We start from the raw sequence: 25,236 nt of genomic DNA on the forward strand, positions 1-25,236 counted from the left end.
GGGGCACCTGCACCCCAATGTTCATAGCAGCAATGTCCACAATAGCCAAACTGTGGAAGGAGCCAAGATGCCCTTCAACAGATGAATGGATAAAGAAGATGTGGTTCATATATACAATGGAGTATTATTCAGCCATCAGAAAGGATGAATACCCACCATTTACATCGATATGGATGGAACTGGAGGGGATTATGCTGAGTGAAATAAGTTAAGGAGAGAAAGACCATTATTGTATGGTTTCACTCATATGTGGAACATAAGGAATAGCGTGGAGGACCACAGGGGAAGGAGGGAAAACCGAAGGGGAAGAAATGAGAGAGGGACACAAACCATGAGACTCTGGACTCCAGGGAACAAACAGGGTTTCAGAGAGGACAGGGGTGGGAGGAGGGGTAACAGGGTGATGGGTATTAAGGAGGACATGTGTGGTGAGGAGCACTGGGTGTTATACGCAACTTGTGAATTGTTGAACACTACATCAAAAACTAATGATGTTGGCTAGTTGAACATTTAAAAAAAAAAAAGGATCCTTTGATGCACAAAAGTTTTAAATTTTGTATGTTCATTTTATGAAGTGTTTCATAGTAGTTGAAAATAATGAATATTCTCTAATTTGGTGGTGCGGATTCCGTATTTTCATCTTATTGTACAAATTTCCTATATCCTTACTCTGTCTGATCAATAATTGAAAGAACTGTGTTAAATCTTCCGCTATGACTATGGGCTTTTCATTATGTAAGGATCCTCTTTATCACAATAAAGTCCCCTTGGAAGGAAGTCCCTTTGCCAGGAAGTACCCTTGTCTGATGTTTTTTTTTTTTAATTTTTAATTTTTTATAAACATATATTTTTATCCCCAGGGGTACAGGTCTGTGAATCGCCAGGTTTACACACTTCACAGCACTCACCAAAGCACATACCCTCCCCAATGTCCATAACCCCACTCCCCTTCTCCCAACCCCCCTCCCCCCAGCAACCCTCAGTTTGTTTTGTGAGATTAAGAGTCACTTATGGTTTGTCTCCCTCCCAATCCCATCTTGTTTCATTTATTCTTCTCCTACCCACTTAAGCCCCCATGTTGCATCACCACTTCCTCATATCAGGGAGATCATATGATAGTTGTCTTTCTCTGCTTGACTTATTTTGCTAAGCATGATACGCTCTAGTTCCATCCATGTTGTCGCAAATGGCAAGATTTCATTTCTTTTGATGGCTGCATAGTATTCCATTGTGTATATATCACATCTTCTTGATCCATTCATCTGTTGATGGACATCTAGGTTCTTTCCATAGTTTGGCTATTGTGGACACTGCTGCTATAAACATTCGGGTGCACGTGCCCCTTCGGATCACTACGTTTGTATCTTTAGGGTAAATACCCAGTAGTGCAATTGCTGGGTCATAGGGCAGTTCTATTTTCAACATTTTGAGGAACCTCCATGCTGTTTTCCAGAGTGGCTGCACCAGCTTGCATTCCCACCAACAGTGTAGGAGGGTTCCCCTTTCTTTGCATCCTCGCCAGCATCTGTCATTTCCTGACTTGTTGATTTTAGCCATTCTGACTGGTGTGAGGTGATATCTCATTGTGGTTTTGATTTGTATTTCCCTGATGCCGAGTGATATGGAGCACTTTTTCATGTGTCTGTTGGCCATCTGGATGTCTTCTTTGCAGAAATGTCTGATGTTAATGCAACTAGATCGTATTTCTTCGGGACAACATCTAACTCTTTATCTTTTTCCATTTCTTTAGTTTACCTCGATGTCATATTTTTAGGAGTGCTATTTGTGAAAAGCATAGAGCTAGAATTACTTTTTATCCAAATTGGAGAGTCTTTAAATTGCTGAGTTGTATACATTTACATTTTTTATGATAACTGAGATATTTAAATGTACTTATACTTTAATTTGTGTCCCTTTAATTGCTTCTTGTTCCATCATTCCTGCTGTCTATAGAATTGATCTCTGTGCTCACCATTGCTTCTTAGATTCTACATTTTTTTTCTGGATCCTTCCTAAAGCATGTTCTTTTGTTCTTTCAGGAGTTCGTGGAAAATTCTCACACTATTTATTTGTCTGAAAATGAATTTATTTTGCTCTCACCTCTTGAAGATATTTTGAAGATATTTTTCTATTATTGCTGTCATTTGAAATGTCGTTCTTTTGTAGGTGATCTAGCTTCTTCATCTGGGTAATTTGTAGGTAATTTCAATGTTCTTGAAATTTCTCTGTGACTTTGGAGTTCTGCAATTTCAATACAGTGGGTTTTGTTTTGTTTTTTAAAGATTGTATTTGAGAGAAAGAGAAAGAGAACATGAGGACTAACACAAGTGGGGAAGTGGGAGAGGGAGAGGGAGAAGCAGACTCCCCACTGAGCAGGGAGCCCTTGGGGTTTGATCCCAGGCCCCTGAGATCAGGACCTGAGCTGAAGGCAGAGGCGCATCTGCTCAATGAACTGAGTCATCCAGGCGTTCCTCAAAAAAGTGGTTCTTAAGTGTGGATTTAATATCCCTTTTCATGACAAGGTGAGGATGGTGTGAATTTGTGCCGTTTACCAAATCTGGAGAAAACGCAGTCATCCTAAAGCATCTTCTGGAATTCCTGTCAGTACTGTCAGACGCTTTCATTTTATTCTCCACGTCTTTTGGTTTCTCTCTCATACTCTTAGTTTCCTCACCTCTCCGTGAAACATTGTGGGCACTTCTAGTTCACTAATTCTCTTATCAGATACATCTGATCTATTACTGATTTGTCCATTCACTTTTTAAAAGGTGGGATTGTTTTGGTAAAATATAACACATGTATAGAATAAGCGCATAAAATACAGATGCACAACTAAAGTTAATACTCTAGAGTGAACACCCATGTAACTATCACCCAAATCCAGCAACAGAAATTGTCCAGCTTTCCCCAGGAACACTTTATCCCTTCACAATCACTCCCCTTTCTTTCCCCCCAAAGTTAACCCCATCCTGACTTTTATGTGAACACTTCCCTGCAACACACACATACATGTTTGTATCCACCTTCCCGTGTGTGCCAACTTGTGCCTGCACTGTGCCCGCGCTGTTACACGAAACCCAGCTCCCCTCCACTCGTCACTGCCGTAGTGCGTGTCCGCTTTCTCAACATCCTTACTGGTTCAGTCCTTTACACTTCCGTATCACCATACAACTTCATTTAGGTAAGGAACAGATTAGGCAAAAGCATAGAATTTTATATGAACAGGCAAAGAACAGGATTTTATATGAAGGGCTCGCTAGGCCCACAAATTACATGAAAGGTTAATGCTCTGCTTTTTCAAGACCCATGTTTCACTTGTTGTTGAATAAAGATGCGAAATACAGAATGGTACAAAAGGTATGATCTCATTAAACAAAGAAGTAGTTTTGCACCTCTGCACCTTTACGCACTACATATTTAATCGAGGCTTCTTAGAAGTCTAGAAGCTCTAAACTGTCACCCTTGGTTACCTCCAGTATATGGAGACAAGGTTGCATGCAGAAGGCTGGGAAAGTCTATGAACACAGGAGAAGCTATGTGGTCCAATCTTTCCACGTTTTACTTATTTGTTTATTTAGATAATAAGCATTCCCTTTTTTTTTTTTTTTTCCTTTAAGCAACTTCAGCAAAAGTCACATCATCAGAAGAAATAATGTGGATTTGCTTTCAGGTGCAGCAGGCTCTCCTATCCTGTAGCTGGTGGTGGCCATCACTGTCCAGAACACAGCATAGCCAGTCCAAGGGGGTCCAGATCCTCTCTTCTATGGGTCAGACCCTTTCACAGTTGGTTTTCAGCTCATGCGGATTTGGCTTTCAACAGTACCCCCGCCCCCAATTCAAGACAACACATCAATGGCAGGCAAGTCTAATAGGCTGCTGGGCCCTGGAGATGGTGTGGGGTGCAGTGAAAGTCCAGAACCAAAGGAAAATGTAACCACTACCCCAGGCATTCTAGAACTAGCTGGATTTCTCACCACCTCATCTCCCCAAGAGAGGGAGCCAGGGAGAAAGCAGAGGGAGGTAATTCCACGTCCACGTCCACAGGGAGCCCAACAGTAATTAGAGGCTTTCCTTCTGGCTTAAGCTTTGCTGACACCACTGACATCTTGCAGCCAGCTTTTAAGAACAGGAACATCTTTCCCAGGCAAGAGCAGGAGCTGAATGAAACCTAATAACAACTGACGGCTTCTTAGGTATGCGTCCATCATTGTGCTCACCACTGCCCTATCCAGAGGCTTCTGGCCTTGTCCTCATCTTACAGGTAGAGGGATGGACACCTCCCAATGAGAAATGACTTGCTCAAGCTCACATGACTAGCAGGAGAAGTTAGAGCCCACCCCATCCAGCCTAACTTCCCAACCTGCACTTTTCACTTCAAAGTCCCGAGGCAAGACACTGTGCTTAGATGGTTCCATAGTGAGTGGACATTGGCCTGGCCACACAGTGTGGCGAAAAGGGACAGCCACTGGAACTAGACATTCCCATGTTGTCTCTGGCCCTGAACAAGCCACTTCTTTCGAGCCCAGATATGCACGTCCTGTAAAATGGGACAATAACTTTCCCTCAGGGTTGAACTGGAAATAAGAAATAGGATATGTGGGACCCTACTACCAGCCCAAGCACTGAGGCACCCAGTAAAAAGCAGCCACCACTGCCAGCATTGTTATTGTCCTCTTCCTCATCAGCTGAACTAAGAGGCATTCCTTTCTCTCCTTTCCTAGTAACCGGATCTAGTCCTGAACTAGCCCCGGCAGAGACCAGGATGAGATTTACCCTGAGGCTTGCACAAGATGGTGAGTGGAAGAGGAAAAGAAAGAAGGGGGCCTTACATGTACCCCACATTGCAGCTGACCGATAAGGTGCCCAGAGGGATGAGGGGTGCCCCTTCTTTCCATCCCCACGGCCATCACCCAAATCTAGACCTTGTTTCCTGCAGACTTCCTGGCCTCTGGTCTTAGTCCTGCCCAATCTTGCCACATAGCAAGACCCATCACTCCCCAGCTTAAAACCTGCCCTCATCTCCTTAGTAAAGAAACCCCAAAGCTGGCCCTCACTGACCCTCTAACACAGCCCCTCCTTTCTCCAGAACATAACCTCCTCCTCCTGGGCGCAATTCCACACTTTGCACATGCTAGTCCACTGGGCAGGAATGCCCTCCCCATGACCCCCTTTGCCCTCGGTGGCTCTCACTCCTCCTCTGGGGTCCTCCTCAAAGTCTCTGAGAAGGTTCCAGGAATCCTATCCCATCCCCAGGGGGCACATCCCCCTGACCATGGCACTTTCTTCCTCTGTCGGCAGCGTGCTGTCAGGAAACGAACACGAACTACTGCTTACGAATCTGCCTTCCTGACTGCCCTCTCTCCTCTAGGTCAGGCCCAGGCATACTCACCACACACTCCCCTGGGCTGGCAGGGTGTCCAGCACACAGTAGGTACTTAGCAAATGTTTAGACCTGCATCTCAATGCAAGGGAATCTTTCTGATTATCAGAGTTCTGCATAGGTTAACCAGCCACTAGCAAGCTGCCTGTCAGGGGAGTATAAGCTGGTGTCCATGGCAGGAAGGAAGGGAGGCGTGGATGTGAATTCACTGGTGGCTCAGATGCCAAAAGACACAGACCATGAACAAGTTTCACTGGAATCATCTGGGAGTGTGGTTACTAATAGAAATTCCCCAGCTCAGGAGATTTGAATGCTGCAAGTCTAGGGCAGGCCAGAAATCTGTACGCAAACCATCATCTCCAGGAAATTCTGAAACACACCCCATCTGGGGACTACTAAACTTTGTGGCCGCGGAGGCCATTTGTCATAAGGTTTTGTGTGTGAAGAGCCCCTTCATAAACTGGGAAGTGCCATCCAGAAGTCTTGACTCCAAGATGTTACCCAAACACCAAGACAGGGGAATTGAATTTTCGGGCTGGGGCTACAGCTCCTCGGACTCAGGGAGGCTGCGGACCCAGCCCTGGGCCACTCTGTTGAAGCTGGGTCTGAGGCGAAGGAGTTCCAAGCCACTGATGAGCTCCGGGGCAAAGGGGGTGCCTGCTCTGGGAATAGTCTCCCCCACCAGGGGTCCTCCAAAGGGCACCGGGGTCCTGGGGAGAGAAAAGCAGCAGGGGAAGTAGGCTGTGTGGGAGAGCACTGGAGAGCAGACTGCTGACATGCAGGTCACCATGTGGGGGCCCCTCCCTACCTCCCTCTAGGTCTCAGTTTCCCACCTATATACGGCAAGGCTTTGTATTATCTTTAACAGGTTTCTGCAGCTCTGCCGGTTCCTTAGCCTGTCTCTAGTGGGGATGGCTTGATGCTTGGGAATAGGCATGAAATTTTCAAAGATAGAATTGGCTAGTCCCAGGCAAAACTCTAGTTTCCCCTTAAGTAAGTTCTGGAAGGCAGTAGAGCTGGAATGGGGTTTTTCCTTCCTCTGCTCCTCTCCCCTCAGGACAACATACACCCAGGCCAGAGAGGGAAGAGAGGGTTAGAAAGAGCACTGAGAATCCAGAGATGGACATGATAACAGACACACTATTCTCACCTGCAAGACTAGTGAGAAGAAATAATTTGATAATGTGGCAAATTTGGTGAGATGGTGGGCAAAGTTTCACTCAGATACCACTGGTTAGAGGGTAAATTAGTGCTCCTACCTTGGACAACTTGCAGGATCTTTTCAATCTAAAAAATGTGCGAACTCTGTTAACCAGCAATTGTACCTGTAGGCACAGGGCCTAGGGAAGCACGTGCACACACAGCAAAAAGAAACGGCCACGAGCAGCACGTGGCTGAAAACCAGAAACCGCCCGGATGTCCACAGGCAGAACACCAACAAGACAGATGAATGGCGGAATACCATACAGCCGCTTAAAGGGAATGAAAAGATCTGTGCGTGTTGACTAGGATAGATTTTAAAAGATCAAAAAGGCAAGCAAGTTACAGAATGAGATACAAAGTATTAAAACGCACACATTCACATAAAACAATGCCATTCACTATAGGACTGGAACTGCTGGGAGAAAATGACCTGAAAACAGATGCACCAACCTGACCACAGTGTTACCTTTGGGAATTTGGGGAGGCAACTGGGACTAGAGGATGGTGAACAGAGGACCCTCTCTTTATTTATCGTTGCCTGTGTGTGCACGTTCGTGTGTGTGTGCGCGTGCGCGTGTGTGTAAGAGAATATAAGGATGTTATTTTTAAACTATTTTGTCATCTTAAAAAAACATAAAAAGCATTGCTCATGTAGTGTTTTCCTTGAAGCCTGGGAGCAGTGGGAATGGAGGAGTGCTTGCCCCTGGGGTAGAAAGGCAGGCCTCAGGCCAGGGCCTGGGCTCCAGCCAGGAGAGTGGGGCTGCCCAGACCACCCCGGCTGTGGCGGCAACAGCCAGGCCCTTCGAGAACAGGCTGGGCAGTTTCCAAGCTGCACAGGCCTCACGATCCAGCCCTTGTCTGGAAGCCCAGAGCCCTGGATCCTTAACGCAGCTTGGCCACTTACACTGTTGCTTACCCCCGTCTTGGCCTCAGTTGGCTCTTCTGTCTCAAAGGGGGCCTGAGCTGAGGACATTCTAAAGCCCTCTTCCTGCTGATGGGAATGTGTTTCCTCTTGTCCTAGTTGCAGCCTGAGAAGCATGGGGCCAGCCCGGAACCCAGCACCCAGGATGCAATGTCTTTTGAGGGTACAAAGCCTCACAGGTAGGGGCTGAGGGCCCCAGGGGGAAAGAAAACACAGTTTGGCCTGGCAGAAACCCCAGAATGCATGCCAATGGCTCGTGGCTCTCATGGTGCCTGTTGGGCACAGTTCTTCCCATGGGGGCCCTCCCTGGCTATCAGCTGTTTGAGGGGATCCCCTCCCTTCTGAGCAGTCTCTTCTCAGGGCTGATCACCCCCGGGTGTCCGACAGTCTCACATGTGGTCTGAGCAGGTGCCAGAAAAGCTGGACCATGGCCGCCTCCTGTGGGCCCTCCTCTTTCTCATTGAATGCCTCCCAGGCCAGAGGAGCATTTCTCAGAAATAGCATCAGCTCAAGAAAGACAACTGCAGGTGAAATGCATCCCCCAGCCCAAAGCCTTCCTCCAGTGCCAGGCTCCTGTCTTGACTCCTAGGATTTCTCTTTGGGCCCCTGGGGCAGAACACCAAATTTATCTCTTTCTAGTTCTCCCTATTAGCTTTTTTTTTCTTTCTTTTTTTTTTTTTTTAAGGTTTTATTTATTTATTTGACAGAGAGAGATCACAAGTAGGCGCAGAGGCAGGCAGAGAGAGAGAGAGGGAAGCACGCTCCCTGCTGAGCAGAGAACCTGATGCAGGGCTCGATCCCAGGACCCTGAGATCATGACCTGAGCCAAAGGCAGAGGCTTAACCCACTGAGCCACCCAGGCACCCACTCCCTATTAGCTTTTCCAACCATTATTTCAGCCTGTAACTAATACCAATACTAATACTAATAGCTACTGTTTATTGAGAGCTCATTACTTGGTAGAAACTTTGCCTATGGCTTCTCATGCCATCCTCATGACAGTCTTACAAAGTAGATACTGTAACAGTCTCCTGTTACAGATGGGGAAGTAGAGGCTCAGAGCGGTTAAGTCACTTGCTCAAGGTCACACAGTGAGGCGAGGAGTCCTCGCCTGTAAGCATGTAAGCTCACATGAGATAAGCATGTAATGCATGTAAGCCCACATTGAGACCCCCTGCTCTAAATAGTACAGCCGCTCCTCTGCGGCTCTCACATCTGGCGGCCGAAGTCACCACTGCCCCCCACTTTGATACACTTCAAAGCCATCTCTAGACCTTTGAGGAAAGTGAGGAGAAGGCTGAGCTGATCAAGGACTGGTGAGATAGGGGCACCATGCAGAGGAACATGCACCAAAGAGAGGGCACACAACAGGGAGGAAATAAGAAACCAGGCTCTGGAGTCAGACAAACACATATTTGGACCCCGCACCCACCACCGCCTCCTTGTTTCGTGACTTTGGGCAGGTTGCTGTTGGTCCTGAGTGGGTCCCTTCACTGGCAGAATGGGAAAAAAACTGCAGCATTTCCCTGCCCTGTTGTGTGGAGAAACCAACAAGATGTGTGGCACATTCACCCATTCATTGCCTGTACATTTCTTGAGCACCTACTATGTTCCGAGGTAAGCATTCGATTGAGTTCTAGCAAGTGCTCAATCCATGCGAAAGTGTTCCAATAGAGCTTGGCATGTGAAAGGGCTCAGGAAATGCAGCCCCTGCCATGCTGTGATGGGTACCTGCACAGCCTAGCCATTTATCCCCAAGCTGCACCCCTCGCCTTACTTGTTGAAATTTCGATACTGGGCAAGGCTGGGGGTGTGACTTCTGCCATCACTCTGGTAGTCCCGGTAGCTGATGAACTCCTGCCAAGGACAGCGGTAGCCCTTGGGGATGGCCGTGTGGTTGAACTTCTCTGGCGGGACACCCTTCAGTGGCTCAGCATAGCCTGGAAATGGAGCAGGGCTCATGGGGGACGGGGCGGCGGGGGGAGGTGGCTGAGTTCTTTTTTCCCCTCATCCCCCACTCCTGTCCACCCCACAGATACGGTTGGGGGAGAGAAGCCTGGAGCTGGGATGCGGGCAGGGGGAATAAAACACCAAAGTTGCTCCAGCAAAGTGCACCAATCCTTCCCCATCCCTAGAAGCAAGGAGGACTGGAGCAGGGGAATTTCAAGTTGGGGTGTAGACTCTGGCCCGGTGTGTGACCTTGGGCACATTGCTGCGCCTCTCCGGGCTTGTGTTAGGTCTGCGGAGGGGTGTGGGGGTCCATGCGGGAGGTACTAGATGCTCTTTGGGCACTGGTTCCTGCCCCATGGTGGAGCACTGCCGGGATCGGGATCTGGTCCTGCAGCCCCGGTCCCAGGACTGGGGGAGGCCCTCACCTGGTGCCAGGGCGCTGGGACTGCAGGCGCGCTCCGTGGGGAAAGCTGCGGACTGGGTATCCTCGGGGCCCTGGGATGAGGCTGGGAAGATGTGGAGCTCAGAGCGGCAGTTCTGCCCCTCAGGGCCGTTGGCAACCTGGGCACAGGGGCGGGTGCTCAGAAGCCAAGGTCTGCTGCACAGAGCTGCCTGGTCCCTTCCCCCAACTTCCCCTCTTATGGGGGCTCCCCTCCCTGTATACTCACCGTCCCCAGCTCCGCTGATCCTGTCACCTTCGACCCCATAATCTTCCCCTTGGCACTTCCGTCCACGATCTGTGGGGGCAAATAGACCGCAGGGAGGCTCAGTGAGGGAAAGGACCACCAAAAAAGGCGGGGGAGGTGCATCGTCTCAGTGCCCACATCTCGGGGATGGTGAGGGGATGAATTAATAACATATGGTGCTAATCCCAGTGCCTGGAACAGAGAAATGCTCTCTGGATGTTAGTTGCTATACTAATATTGACCTTGGGCACATAAACTTCTTGAGTATCAGTTTCCTTATCTATAAAATGGGATTAGTGTTGATACTATCTAGCTTATAGGGTTGTATGAGCCTTAAATGCAATGATACACATGAATTGCTTGGCTTGCAAGTAGGTGTTTTATTGTCTTTACTGTTCTGCATTCTGCCACATCGCCCTCTCTCAGGCACCCTCTGTTGAGTCCAAAAACTGAGTGGAGTGTGAATTCATTCCAAGTAACTGAAACTGCACGCTGACTTTTTGAAGCCAGAGGATAAGCCATTCTTGTCGCTACTGGCAGACGGTTTTCTGGCCTTTTCCTTCTGCTAGGGTCACGAAGAGAAAGAGAGTTGTGTTTTCTCCCTAAGGGCAAGCTCAAGTCTCGTCTAAATCCTGCTCACTGCAAATTCAGCCCAGAGCTCTTTTGATAGGAGCCAGAATCCCTTCCTTCCCACAGCACGCCCTGCCCCTTCCACTTCATGTTTTGTATCTGGGGGGTGATACTGCTTTTCTAGAATCACACAGCAAGTCAGGGGTTCAATCTAATAGGAACATCACAGCCTTTCCAGCTGGAGCTGGAGCTGGAGGGACTCCCCAGGGGCCAGCTGTCCTCATCTGGCTCCCTGATTGGCTTTAGGCTAACCACTGGCCCTCTCTGGGCCTCAGTTCCCTTAGAAGCCCAATGGGATGAACTCACCATCCTTGGGCTGCCTGCAAACTCAAAGGTGAATCTCTGTACCCGGCGCTGTCTCTTCTGGAAGAGGAGGGATCCTTTGTTGTTGCGTAGCGAGAGCTCTTCCATCATCAAGTCCTGGGGCACGCTCAGCTTCTTGCCCAGGTCCAGCAGAGGGGCTGCCAGAGAGGCCAGAGTGAGCTCTTACCGCCAATCCCTCAGGGCCCTCGGGGCTGCGCCTCTGAGGGCATCAGCCTCCGAGCGCTTGCTAGAGTATACGAGAATGCCGGTTCCTCCCCACATTTGCTGACACTGGGAGTCACCGTTCTGGGGACTCTGCCTACCTGGTGGGCAGAAATGACACCTCAGAGCTTCATCTGCATGCGTTTGACACTCAGTGAAACTGAGCTCCATTTCAGATAGACGTTCTTTGGCCATTTGTATTTATTCCATGAATTTCCTCTGCAGTTCTTTGCCCACAGTGATTGGAGTTGTGGGAAATGGTCAGATTTTAGAGACTTTTCTAAAGGTAAGCCAGGGGAGCGAGCTCTGCTGGGGAAGGGGGAGGGGGGTTTCTGGCCTGATCCAGTCTGTCCTCATCCTGGGGGCAGCCACTCCCTGAGATGGGGAGGGCCGGAGGAGGATGAGATGGGGAGAGAGCAGGAGCTCAGGGTTACACATGTGTTCTTTCCATTTTAAAATAGCCTTTTATTATTATAAAAATAGCGTGTGTGTGTGTATATATATATATATATATACTGAAGGAAGTTAGAAAATACAGATATAAGGGGAAAAGAGAAAAATACCATTTCTATCTCCCAGAGGTTGCTACTTTTAACACCTTAGTGTATATCCATTCATATCTTTTTCAAAGACTATATATTCATATGTGAGGGGCGCCTGGGTGTCTGGGTGTCTGATGCTTGATTTCAGTTCAGATCATGATCTCAGGGTCCTGGGATAGAGCCCCACCTGAGATCCAGGCCCAGCTGGGAGTCTGCTTAAGGATTCTCTCTCCTTCTATCCCTCCCCCCTCACATGCTTTCTCTCTCTCTCGCTCTCAAATAAAATAAATAATTTTTAAATTAAATTAAATTTATTTATTTGAGAGAGAGAGCATGAGAGGGGAGAAGGCCAGAGAGAGAAGCAGACTCCCCACTGAGCAGGGAGCCCAACGCGGGACTCGATCCCAGGACTCCAGAATCATGACCCGAGCTGAAGGCAGTTGCCCAACCGACTGAGCCACCCAGGTGCTCCAAAATAAATAAGTTTTATCAGAAAAAGACTATATAGCCATGTATGAGTTATCAGCCAAAATGAAGTCATAGTTATACATGCTTTATAACTTGTTTTTATCAGTTAAAGATATCCACCTGGGCAAGTAGACCCATTTTTTTTTGTTTTGTTTTATACAATGCCTAATCCATATTCAAATCCCCTCATCGCCTACAGAATTGGGCATAGAAGGTTTAAAGAGCCTCGTAGATGTGGAAGCAGAGAAGCAGAGACAGAGGGAGCCTGATATGGGAGCCTCGTGCTCACGGGAGAGACTGACCTGAGGTAAAAACTGGGGCATGGTGAGCTTACAAATGGTATTTGTTGTTGTTGTTTAATGAAGACCATTACATTTCTTTCTTTTCTCAGAGTGAGGACTCATTATGATAACCACATAGAGGGTTTCCAGGACTGATGGCTGTTCTTAGTAGTTTTGGAACCCATCCATATCCTTTGTGTCCGCCCCCCGCTGTCAATATACCCACTTTGACACACTTCCCAACGAGGGGAGGCTCTGGGAGGAAAGGGGTGACAGAGGGTGATGACACCGGTAGGAAAAGGATACGTGTGGACAGCATGGCCAGAGCTGTCCACCTCTAAAATCGGATACACGGAGGTTGGTGTTCCAGCTCTATAAATGGTGTTTAGAGTTGGGAGCCTGGATGAGATCACCGGGGATGTGAGGGAGAAAGAGATCTGAAGCCTGAGCCCCGGGGCTCCGGTGCCCAGACCCAGGAGGTGAGGAACCAGCCATGGAGCCTGGGAAGGGGCGCCCAGTGAGGCAGGAGTAAAGCCAGAGTGTGCTGCCCTGGAAACCAAGTGATAAAAGCATTTCGGGGAAGATGGGGGGCTCACAGAGTCAGAAAACTGACCGTCCTCCGTAGTGTCAGGACCTTATTATTGGTCATCTTCGCAAAAGTAGTTTCTATGGAGTATTTGGGTGTGAAAATCTTCTTGGAAAGTGTTAAGAGAAAATGGACAGAAGGACATTCTAACCACACCTCGAGGAAGCAGTGAACCAAATCTAGAATGTGAAGCATTTTGTAGGGTAGCTGGCCTGGGTTCCTTAAAGGAATAAATGACCTGGGAAAAAAAAGAAAAAAAAAGTGGGGGGCGGGCGGGTTGGGGTATGTATGGGACTTACAGATTCAAGGAGATTGAAGAGACCTGGCCACCAGATCAACAGTGGTCCTTCTGGGAGTCTCATTAACACAAACTAGAAAATTGGAGAAAGTTGACTGTGGGACTGGTCATTAGCTGGTATTAAATCGAAATTGCTAATTTTGTTCAGTGTGCTAACATCTTCGAGGTATGTAAGGAAACGTCCTCTTCATTATTTTCGGTGCCTCCTGACGTGTCGAGGGGATGAAACGACAAGCTCTTTGGGTTTTGCTTTGGGCTCCAGGAGCGAAAGGAGGACCATGGGGATTTGCACTCTCTATTTTTGTGTGTTTGGAAGTGAGCTTAATAAAATGTTAGGGAGAGAGAGGAGGCGAGAAAGCGTAGACAACAGTTTTGAGGAGTTGCGCTCCATGGGACCGAGGCAGCGGGAGAATCAAGAGGTGTTTGTTTTTAAGAGGGAGAAATAAAAGCATGTTTTTTAGCTGATGGGAAATTTTGACAATGCAATAGAGAGAGGGCAGACTCCAGGACTGGAAGACTGTCCTGGAGCGGGACAGAGGCGAAGAAAGGGGAGGGGAGGGTGTGGACCGGGAGAGGTCATCCTCCGCAGGGAAGGGGAAGGAGAACTGAGAAAGCCAGACGGGGAGGAGGGAGCTTGCACTGGACTCTTTTGGTCCCTTCACTCTTCTCAGTGCAATAGGAAACAAGGTCATCTGCTGAGAAGGAGGACGGGGGAGGAGGCATCGGGAGTTTGGGGACAGAGATTGCCACCATCCTCTAAGCAAGTCATATGGGACAAGGAGATGGACGGGGCTGCCAGGCAGCATTGCGGGGGGTGGTCATGCTAGTCCTGTGGTTCAGTCCAGTCAATGGAATCCAAACAGGCTTTTAAAAAAGGAGGCTGATGATTTTTTTTTCTTTCAGCAAATAGAGAGGACCTCCTGCACGGTAGGGACAGGAGGAGACCCATTGTAGGTTAAGAGGGGAAAAAAGTTAAGTTTCAGAAGAATCTGTATTCTAAGATCCCACTCATTTATTTAGAAAAACAAGTATATATGTTTCTGCATGCTTTGAAAAATCTGCACGGAGATATGCTGAATATCAGTAATGACTATTTATGGGACGTAGGAAGAGGAGGGCTGGAAATTGCACTTTTTTTTTTTTTTAACAATGAAAGATACTGCCTACTAAAAGCATGAAAGACTATATTTAAATACATAATAAAAAGTCCCCTAGCATCATATTGTCAGATACTACCAGATGAATTGAGCTCAATATAAAAAAAAGTTATAGATAAAATCTATCTGATAAAACAGTTCTATTTTTAGGCATTTATTCTTAGGGAGAAAAGTCAAAGAAACATGCCTGAAGATAGAGGTGGTTGTTGATAGCACTGAGGGTTCAGCTTGTGAAAACCACACCGCCGTGTTGTGGGGATGCTGCCCAGATGCCCTTCATCTGCAGCTCAGGGTCCCAAGTGCCCCCTTCTGTGAGCACTGCCCCACTGAGCAGAAGGGCTTAGGGCCCCGTTGCTCAGGATGGGATGAATTCTGCAGAACCACTCAGGCTCTGGAGCCTCTGCAGGATCAGGCCGAACCTGGGCCAACAGCTGAGCCCACATCCTTGCTGAGCCATTTCCCCTGCCCTATCCTGCTTCCATCATTTCCCTCTTCCTGAGGGCGTGACCTCAGTAAGTCACTCGTGTGAGAATGCTCAGCTCTGTTCCTCTGGGTCCAACCCGAGACGAGCCTGCGTGACCGCCAGGAGGGGGGGTGTATCAGTATATTTAACAGGATGCATGCTGCGGGGGGCAGGGGTGGGGGAGAGACAGCATGCCAGCACGGGAGGGAGTCCCTACTAGGCTGCTAAGTGAAGGAAAAGGTGAGCTGCAGAGCACACGTATAGTACTCAGCCCACGTGCACATGCATTTGTATAAATGCGTTTATATATGATCGGAAGACGGAGTTACACAGATGTACTAACTGTGGTTATCTCCAGATGGTCCCATTATGAGGGACTTTCACTTTCAAAGTTATTCACATCTGTTTTGTCTGAATATCTTATGAAAGGGATGTATTATTTTGCACCACCGTGCAGTCAAGGAGCCACTCTGGAGACAGAGATCTAGAATCCAATCTCAGCTCTAGCAACTGTTAGATATGGGATGGCCTAGCTCCCCTGAACCTTGGCATTCTCGTCACCAAAATCGGGACAACAATAGCTAACGTACAGCGTTGTTGTGAGGGTTATATAACAGGAAGCAAGGAAGCTCTTAGCACAGGATCTGACCCAGAGGAAGTACATAATCACAGTGTCTGTGTTATTATTACCTTACAGAGGCTGTCTTGTCATGGTACTTTAGTTTCAAAATTGTCTTGAGTTAATACCCTAGCAACAGCCAACAATGGATGCCTTTCCAGTCTGGCATAGATGATATGTGTCCACACTTGGGGGAATGTAATTAATTAGTTACTTAGCCAAGGGAAAAGAGAACACATTGCTTGCTTCTTCTAGTTAGAGCATCAATACCTCACAAAATTGGCTTATGTTAGCACCCAAAATCATGAAATTTAAAAAAAGGAAACTTGATGCCCACAAAAGGAGGCAAGAACACGTGAAATAGGTTAGGACCACTCCCATATGAAGTCATACAAGAGGATGAAATACTTAGAAGCTGCATGGGGCAGAACAGCAGTGGTGTCTTTACAGCACAGTCTGTCGGAGCTCGGGGCATGGTCCATGTGCTCCAGAACCCCCCAGGGCACTTGTCTCAAAGGCACATGTCCCGCCCCCCTCCCCAGGTCCACTGAATCGGGATCCTGGGGGTAGATGCTGGGAATCTGCATTTTTAGCCAACAGCAGCGTTCACTATCATTTGCACTGTAGGGTGAGAGCTCTGACCTAGTTGAATTTGTTTTTAAAATACTTGAATCCCCATTTCAAGCCTGCGTGGCTCAGGCAGTAAAGCGTCTGCCTTCCACTCAGGTCAGGTCCCGGGATCGAGCCCCCGGTCAGTCTCCCTGTTCTGCTTCTCCCTCGCCCTCTGTGTGCACACTCACTCTATCACCCTCCCAAATAAATAAGTAAAATCTTCTAAACAATTCTTTGAAAATAAGATACTTGCAATGCTCTGAAGTAGGCCAAATCAACGGACTCCAAAATTACGCTGGGGGTTGCAGAGGGGGTCTCATATGGTGATAAACATGTATTTTAACTGATTTCTTCATTGGGTGAGCCAACTTTCAAGTGAAATGGTCTGAGTCACACTGGGGAACCTGCTTTGGCCAGCCTGTCCCCATTCTCCCTCGACAATTATCTCCTGCCACGGGGGCTCCCGGAGACCCACAGTGACAGGAAGCAGGGGCACTTGTGGTGGCGGGGAGCGGGGGAGCTTGGGACCACAGTTAGGGCTGGAACTGGGACCAGAGAGAGCCCTCATGCTCAATTTGGGGCTGAGGTTTTGGGAAGCTTCCCAACCCAAGTGGCAGATTCCACAACACTCTCTCGGGGCTGACCTGGAACTCACACCTGTTTGCCCAGGCCTCAGGCCAACAGGCCCGAGTGGCTACACTTTGAGACCAGGAAAGGGTGGGGTATGAAGAATGCACAAGGGCAGAGTCTGCCTTACCTGGTCCAGCGAGGTCCCCCATGGCAGCCATCACGGGGCCCTTCTGCTCCTTAGGGATCATCCTGTGGAAGAGAGATGCTTGCGAATGGGCGAGCCCTTCTCCACCCCTCCCCAGATGTCCTCCCAGTCCCTGGGACACGCAGCCTCAGCTCTGAACTGCCTGCCCCCCCACCCCCAGTCTCGAGGAAAGGCTGTCTGAGCTGGACAGGGCTTTGGGGGTCTCTGTGTACAGAGGAGGAGACTGAGGTCCAGGGAAGGCAAGAGGAGGTGCCAGAGGCCACACAAATCTGCTTCCCATGTTGCCAGGGAGGCACTCTTTCTTCAGAAGGCAATCTCGGGGGAGATGAGGGGTAGGGGAGATGGGGGGGGTCTCAGACAACTGTCACCCGCTGAGGCAGATGAGCTCTAATCAGAGGCTGAGGTTGAAATCGGGGAGGGAAAGAAAGGATGGGTTGTTAGGCTGGGGCTGTGCTAGGGTCTACAAGACTGGTCCTGTCCTTCTGTCCCCATTACTGGCTCTGAGGCGTGAGGGCATAGGTTGGTCCAAGAAAGCCGAGAGACCCATCACCCCTTTCCCTATGCCCCATCCCTCAGCTGACCTACAGGGTGCTCTCGCTCACCCCTACTCTGTCTCCTCCTCCATCTCCCCTCCCCCACTTGCGCCTCATGACACTTCCCAGAGACCTTGGAGGAGATTTACAAACAGAATGAGGTCCAGAGCCCCAGAGAACCCCTGCAGGTCCCAAATCCAGATTCCCTAACTTGCTCCAAGGAGAGAAGCCAGCGCTCTTGAGTCTCCCAACAGACTACCCCTGTGCTTTGCTTCCAGGTTTTTCTACATTCCTTCCTTTAGAAAGCAACAGTCTGTCTCCATCCGTGTGTGTCACCCACACATGGCCCCAGGGCAGTGGGCACTCAGTTGGGCAACCTGGAGTCTAATCCATGTCCCCGACCTCCTCTGCGACTATGAGCAAGCCGCTCCCCAGGTTTGTGCCTCAATTCCTCACGTGTCTCTGTAGCATAAGAAGTTTGGCCTAGATTATGGGATCCACAGATGGGCTTCAGGGCACCCACAATCCCCCACCCCACAAACCATATCGGATCTGAGCAGGTCTGCAGGCATCTGGGGTGAGGGCCATGAACTGAACTCCGACTGTGACCACTCAGGAGGCCACAGTGCACGGGTCTGTTTCTTGATAAACACTTGCCTTACAGACATGCGCAGACCTTGGGAAGGGCCCTCATCCCACTGTCAGGGGCCCCGCTTCCCTCTGCAGCCTTAAGACCTTGAAGTCCCACCCAGAGCAATTACCTCTGCCCACCTTGAATCCAAGCCATCCCTTCCCATTTAATCTAGAATGACCTAGAGCTTAAATCCCGCCCCTCCCAAACCAGGCACCGGGCTTCCTGGAGGCCCCAAGCTCCCAGACCCTTGGCAGGGCCCTTCCTCTGCTTGGGGGCTGGGGCTCTGACAGCTGGCTCATCACCTCTACCCACACCCCATAGCTCCTCGAGCTCCCCTAGGATCCTGGTACCTGAGTGGCGGGACCACAGTGTGCAGGAGGGAATGTCAGGCCCTCAAGATTAACACCTCTGTCGGGAAGCTGAGAGCTGAGTGGTCGTGTAGGTGCTGGTGGTCCTTGGTCCAGTCTGAGTGGGGCACGCCTTTGTAGCCAGCTCTGGCCTCAGCAGACGAGAATCAAGAATCGGTTCTGCCTTGTTGTGGCTCACAGCCTTATTTCGGGCTGCAACAGGATCCAGGGACAGATGCTAAAAGCACCAGGCCCTGGGGAAGACAGGTGCCCCAGCAGCAGGCCCTTGCAGACAGAAGGGCTTGCACACACGCACGCACACACACACATGCACACACCAGAGTCACCTGGGAATGGTGAGTCAGTTGCCAGTCACTTGAGCTTGCTAATTGTATCCTTAATATCTAGAATGGGGCCTGATAGGAATTCAACCGCTATTTGTTGAATGAATGAATGGATGGATGCATGAATCAATGAATTTTCCCCTGATAGCCTTGCTTGACTTGTTCATTTCTTCTTTCCTGTTTTCTTTCCTGCCTTTCTTTCTTCCTTCCGCTCCCTCCTTTTCTCTCTCCCTCCACCTTCTTGCACTGAGTCCCGATGGACGGAAGATAAATAAGGCAGGGCTCTGTCCTCAAGGAGCTCCGCCAGGCCCAAGTCAGACCCAAAAATAAGCCTTTGCGATGCATGATGGGAAATGCTCTAGGAGTACCCAGGGGAGGGTGCCACCAGCTCTGCCTTTGGGTGGGTGGGGGATGGGGAAGGTGCTTCCCAGAGGAGATATTTGATCTGGGCCTGGGAGGCTAGTTAGTGGGAGGGAGTTCAGTGGGCAGAGGGGCCCAGGCCTTGCGGGCAGAGGCCGTGTTGTGTGGAATAATGTCAGGGGTCCGCAAGCAGAGCCAGAACTTGCCCCAGAGCTGAGACATGGGTCAGAGCTGAGAGTTGAGGCCGGACAGGTGGGCCAGAATCACAGCAGGCTTTGCCAAAGGCAAGTGTGCTTTAGAAAGGACTGCTGACGAGTTTAAAGCAGTGGAATGGAGCGGTCAGGCTGGCATTTTCTGAATATATCTCTGGGCTGCCAGGTGAAAAATGAGTTGGAGGGGGCCAGTCTGGAGGCAGGAAGATGTGACTGTGGTCAGGTGGGAGAAGGGGAGGCTGCAGGGGACAGGGACAGAGGCCATGGAGAAGAGGAGGAGAACCTGAGGGGTAGCTGGGGAATCACTAGGTCCTGCTCCGAGATGAGATGTGGGGAGTGAGGGAAAGGCCAGTCTGGCTTGAGTGACCGAGGAAGGTGAGGGGGCACAGCTTGGGGTGGTGGTGGCTTCTCAGTTCAGTTTGGGATGAACTTGATTTGAGGTGTCAGGGATGGGAATCGCCAGTAGGCAGGGCGGTGTTGTGTTCGGGGAGGGGATGGTTCTGGCTGAAGATAAAGACTGGGTCACTTGCAGGGAAGCGTGGGCTGGCAAGGGTGCGCTCAGTCCCGGACGGGCAGCACCTGTCCCCGTGTGCCAGGACTGACTGTCCAAGGCTGTATTTCTGACATGCCCTTAGGAAGAACCCGGGACTCTGAGGACTCCAGGAGCTCCACGCTCTGCCCCTTCGGTTCCTGTGCCCCGCCTCTGCTGGGCCTGAGCTTTTAGAGAGGAAGGCGAGGGATGTTCCCAGGGCAGGCTTGGCCTCACAGTGGGGTCACAGTCCCCTTCTCGGGACAAAGGACACCCCCATCAGGTGAGGAGCATTCCAGATAGTCTGGGTTCCGGGCTTACTTTGGTTACCTGGACTCAGGTGGGACCTCTTGTAGGGACTTCTCCTCCTGCATGGAGCCCCAACCTGCCAGAAGGAACCTGCCGCACAGCATTGGGCCCTGACCCAGCTTGGCCCTGCCTGCTCCAGTGACAGTGGCTTGTAGGGAGGACCAGGGCAATACCACCTCACCCAGCTCACCCTGCACAGATAGGGAAGCTGAGGCTGGCTACGCAGCGGGCTTGCTCAGGGTCACCCAATTAGTAGAAGACAGGATCAGGATTTCAACCCTGGGAACCCATCTACAGCCTGGCGCCCATTTGCCCTGTGTCAAACATTCCCATCCCTGCAGAATCCTTCAGACAATCCCATGGGGAGGAGGAGGGGCTTTAGACGCAGCTGAAAATGACACAAGAGGCGGAAAGATGCAGGAAGCATTTATTGAGGGCCAGAGATGAATTCTACAGGAGGCAAGAGACAGAACACAGGCAGTCCCTAGTGGGCTAGAGGGGAGGATGGGGGTGGGGGGTGGGGGGTGCGATGACAGGGAAACCAGCCAGGCAGAACTGCAGCTTTCCAGGGCTGCCTCCTGCTGGCTCTTTAGGGAAATGCAGGCAGAAGTGGATTTTCTATGCCCCTCTATTAACCAGTGGCCTGATAGGGTCTCTTCTGTTAAAGCGGCCCTTAGTCCCAGTCTCCCGTGCTACTAGGAACCCTGAAGCAGATGGAGACTTCAATATGGTCACTCATCATCAACCAAGCGGGAACACTCTCTTATCTTCCCACTGTCAGGGCCTGTGTTCCCAAGCCTTAGGCCCTAGGCACCCTCTGGGATCACTCCTTAATTCTAAAGAACCCCCACCCAACTTTCTCCCACCCTGAAGCCAACTTTCCCTAGTCTTACATAGGAGCTCCAGGTCTAGCATCACCTGATAGGTGGGTAAGTCTACCCCTATACCCAAATCTCACTTGGTCCCTCACTGTTAGCAACATCCTGGTATCCTTTCTCCCACATCTCTTTGATCCTCAGCCAAGTCCAGTGGCCCACCCCCACCCTCCTCTGCACTTAGTACCCTGAAGCTGATATTCTGAACCTCTAGAGGGCACCACCAGCCAACTCTGGAAACTATAGAATTTAGCCGCATTCCTCCCATGTCCCTCCTGGGGACTGGAACGAGAACCACCCAGGTCTAACGGACAGACCAGTCTGCAGCCAGGCTCCTCAGGGTCGCTGGGCCCGAGGCACAAGCTAGGCCAGAGTGTAACAGGAAAGAGATGGGGCAGAACAGTGTCCAGCCATCTGGGCATGGTATGGATACTGGAGCCTAACTTGAGCATGGGGTATTTCCTAAGGAACAAAAAACACAGGCAGACCCTAGTCTAACCCCTCACTCACCCACCCATGCCCATCTGCCCCCAAATTCTGCCCAACCAATCCTCCACCACCATCTGCCTCCCTCCCTAACATCATGCAATACATTTCAGGACTGGAAGAACCCTCAGAGGTCATCTGAGCCAATCCATTTCCTACTAGAATCTCCTCTATGCATCCTGGCTCCTGCTTGAATATCTCCCATAAGAAGGAACTCTTGCCTCCCCCCTTCCAAGTGGGCAACCTCAAACTCAGGGCCACCGGTTAAAGTCATAGGAGAGCAGATAGCTCCCTATCAACTCTTCTCTCCCCAGCTCAGCGTTGAGCCTGGAACCTGCCATGAAAGGGCCCAGGAGAGACAGGTAGGTTGGAGGCACCTATAGCATTCCTGGAGGCCCAAGTCCTGGGGCCGGGGATGTCAGCCATTACCTTCCTGCTCTCCCCCTCTGGCGGCACATAAGAGGCCCCAACAGTCTGAGCTGGGGGCTGAAAAAGCCCGAGAAGGATCTGGGAAGAGGAATCTTTCCACCTCTTATCTCCCAAGGGGCCACCAGGGCACCTTGAGCTGGCCTGGAAGACCTCTCTAAAGGTCATCATGGTAAAAATAGAGCTTGTCTGGGAACGGGTGGAAAACAGCTGCTCCTGCCTGGGACTTGGTGCCAGGCAGGCGGATGGTCAAGCCAGGGCCTGGATAGGGAACTTAGGCTTAGGATCCTGTGAGCACCCCTCATTTGCCAGACTCCAGACAGCAGAGCCAAGAAGGGAGGGAGGAGTATGGAACCCTGAACTGCAGCGAGTCTAGGGGTCCATATATACCACACCCTGACTCTTTAGAGGCAGGTGTGTGTGCATGTCTGTATGTGTATTGATGGGAGGGGAGGGGGAATTTAGACCTGTGCAGATGGTTTTGGCCAAAGTCCCATTAAACAGATAGGAAAGCTGAGGGTCGGACAGAGGAGAGGTCTTACTCAGGGTCACACAATGCCTGAATGACAGAATAAGAGCTACACCCAAGTTTGGATCACTACCCCAGCCCCAAGCTCGGAGCACTCCTTCCCTGACCCCTCGTCCAAAGCGGCCAGACCTTACCCTCCATCCTCCCCCTACAACCCCCGCCCCGCCAACCCGCCCCTCGCAGGGGATGCTGGAATCTACCAAGGCCCACAACTCTTCTTTTGGCCCAGCCCTCCCGGGGTGCGGATGGAACCAGAGCAGAGGAGGCTTTAGGTGGTGCAGGAGGCCTCGGTGGGGAGGCTGCCACGCTTGAGCCTCAGGCTGCCGTTCCACCCGCGAGGACAGATGTTGTAGCCAAGGATGCCGGGCGACTTAGCCCCGGAGTCCTCGGAGTCGAGGGACAGGTCGGAGTCCGTGGGCGAGCGGCGGTAGGGGAAAGGCCGGGGCGTCGCGGGCAGCGGGCTCCGGGGGCTGGCGCAGGGCGAGGGCCCGGCGGGCAGCGGGCTCCGCGGGATTGGGGAGAACGTGGCCCCGGGGGCGGCGGCGACGGGGGGGCCGGGCCGGGTGGGCTGCGGCGAGCGCAGGCGCGGCGGTGGCGGCGGCGGCGGCCGCGGTGGCTGCGCCTGCGCCCCGGGCGGCGAGAAGGGCCGCAGGCTCTCGGCGCCCGCCGGCCGCGGGGAGGCGCTCTTGCGCCGGGCGGCGTTGATGATGTTTCGCGCCAGGAGGGCCTGCAGCTGGCGGCTGGGAGGCCGCGCCTCTGCCTCGGGTCGCAGCGGGGATACCGAGCGCTCGCTCCACGAGGGCGACATGGGCGGCGGCGGCGGGAGCGGCGGGGGGCTGCTCATGCTGCTTCCCCGGCCGGGTTCCCACGGCCCCGGGCTCACCCAGCCGTCCAGGCTGCTGGGGGGCCGGGAGGCGCCCGGCGTCCAGGGCGGGGAGGTGGGCAGGCTCTCCCGGCGGTCCTGGGGAGAGAGCAGAGGGCGGGGCAGGCGTTAGTGCTGGGCTCCTCCAGACCCGGGATTCGGGAGCGACTGCGTCTACTTTGTTACTGTAGAGTCGGGAGGGCAGCGACCCAAGCCAGGAAAGAAGTGCCTGCAGTAAAACGCGGGGTGCCGCAGCTGTGGGCACCTGCTCCTGCGCTTAACCGGAGGCAGGGGACGCGTGGTTAAGAACGTTGACTTCCGAGACAGGCCCTTCTGCTTGCGGAATGAACGCGGGCAGGGTTGTTACAGCAGCAGAAGCAATTGGAAGCCTCTGGGCTTCAGTTTCCTCCTCTGTGAAATGGGGGTATAATATCAGCACCTACACTTTGGGGGCTGTTGTGAGGATTAAATGGCATAATTCATGTAGAAGAATATGCTATGTCTTGAAAGATTCCATGGAGGAGAGTCAGTGCTCTAAGTAGATGTTAGTTACCATAAAGAAACACTGGACGGCTACACGTGAAACTAACCAGTGGGCCTCTGTTAGGACATGGGGCCAACAGGGCAAGGTATGCAGCCACAGGAGTGGGAATAAAGGTTTCATGTATTACTTTTTATATTAGTTTAGGTTCTTGAAAGCTATGGATGTATTATCTATTCTAAAATTTTTAAACAAGGGGCACCTCGGTGGCTCCCTCCGTTAAGCATCTGTCTTCCGCTCAGGTCATGATCCCGGAGTCCTGGGATCCAGCCCCCATCCACACCCCTCAGGTCTCCCTGCTCAGCAGGGAACCTACTTCTCCCTGTCCCTCTGCCACTCCCCCTGCTTGTGCTCTCTTTCTCTCAAATACATAAATGAAATCTTTAAAAATAAATAAGAATTTAAAGCGAAAATATTGACCATTATTACTAAGGACTTAGGGAAAGGCCCTCTTTGCCCCAACCCCCTTGCCATGTTGCCATGGTCACCTCCTAATTTTTCCTTGTAGGCCTTGAGCAGAGAGGAAGTTCCCACTGACAGATGGGAACAAAAAAGGAAGTTGGGTCCTCGAGCGCTAGGCAGCACGCTCTCCTGACTGGACTTCTTGCCAGCATGGGGTAGAGAGTGAGGAGTCGGTGAAGCCGAGTTGGTGAACATCTTCGAGGAGATAAAGCACTACTTTGCTATACACGACTGCACCTGTTTCCTACCTCTTTAGGGACTTTCCAGTCTACAAGTTTCCATGTCATCCTTTCTCCCCCATTAGATCCTCCCAGCATGCTGATGTGGTGGCTGGCATTATTACACCCATTTTACAAGGATGAAAATGAAGTTCAGAGGTGTAAATAACTGTCTGGTGTGTTCTGCCCCATGAGGATGTGTGCATGTGTGTGTGTGACTGTGTGACTACCTTCTGCTCAAAGGCCACACCATGCTAAAGTAGTTTGGAGAACTGGTTTGAAAGTGGAGGGCTTGGGAATCATGTCCAGCTTGTATCTGCTAAACCTTCCAACTCTTAATCCAATCAGATTACAGCAGTAAACCAGTCCACTCAGCCTTCGATCCAATCCAGATTCACCAGCTGTCATTTCTCCGAGTTCAGACCTAGACAGTCCCTTCCATGTCTTCTGCCCAATCAAAATCTAGAACCAT

General features: G+C 50.9%; 2 protein-coding genes across 5 annotated transcripts in view; both read right to left on the bottom strand.

Moving 5' to 3' along the window:
• Positions 1–3,187: 3,187 nt before the first annotated feature.
• Positions 3,188–17,140, bottom strand: MYOZ3 (myozenin 3; the record flags this gene model as incomplete). The annotated part of the gene is made up of 6 exons (XM_082726231.1): positions 3,188–6,090; positions 9,283–9,445; positions 9,881–10,016; positions 10,124–10,192; positions 11,078–11,232; positions 17,080–17,140. 6 exons carry the CDS (start codon positions 17,138–17,140, stop codon positions 5,922–5,924), a joined length of 753 nt encoding a protein of 250 aa, XP_082582357.1. The 3' UTR covers positions 3,188–5,921.
• Positions 17,141–20,774: 3,634 nt separating this feature from the next.
• SYNPO (synaptopodin) overlaps positions 20,775–25,236 on the bottom strand; it is a 53,864-nt gene continuing 49,402 nt past the window's right edge. For all 4 annotated transcript variants that reach the window (XM_082726196.1, XM_082726198.1, XM_082726199.1 and 1 more), the window contains one exon: positions 20,775–23,642. In XM_082726196.1, coding sequence (XP_082582322.1) covers positions 22,950–23,642 — 693 coding nt within the window. In that variant the 3' untranslated portion in view covers positions 20,775–22,949. The remainder of the gene's footprint in view (positions 23,643–25,236) is intronic.

This window comes from Mustela nivalis (genome assembly GCF_964662115.1).
Source record: "Mustela nivalis genome assembly, chromosome: 3".
Lineage (NCBI taxonomy): Eukaryota > Metazoa > Chordata > Mammalia > Carnivora > Mustelidae > Mustela > Mustela nivalis.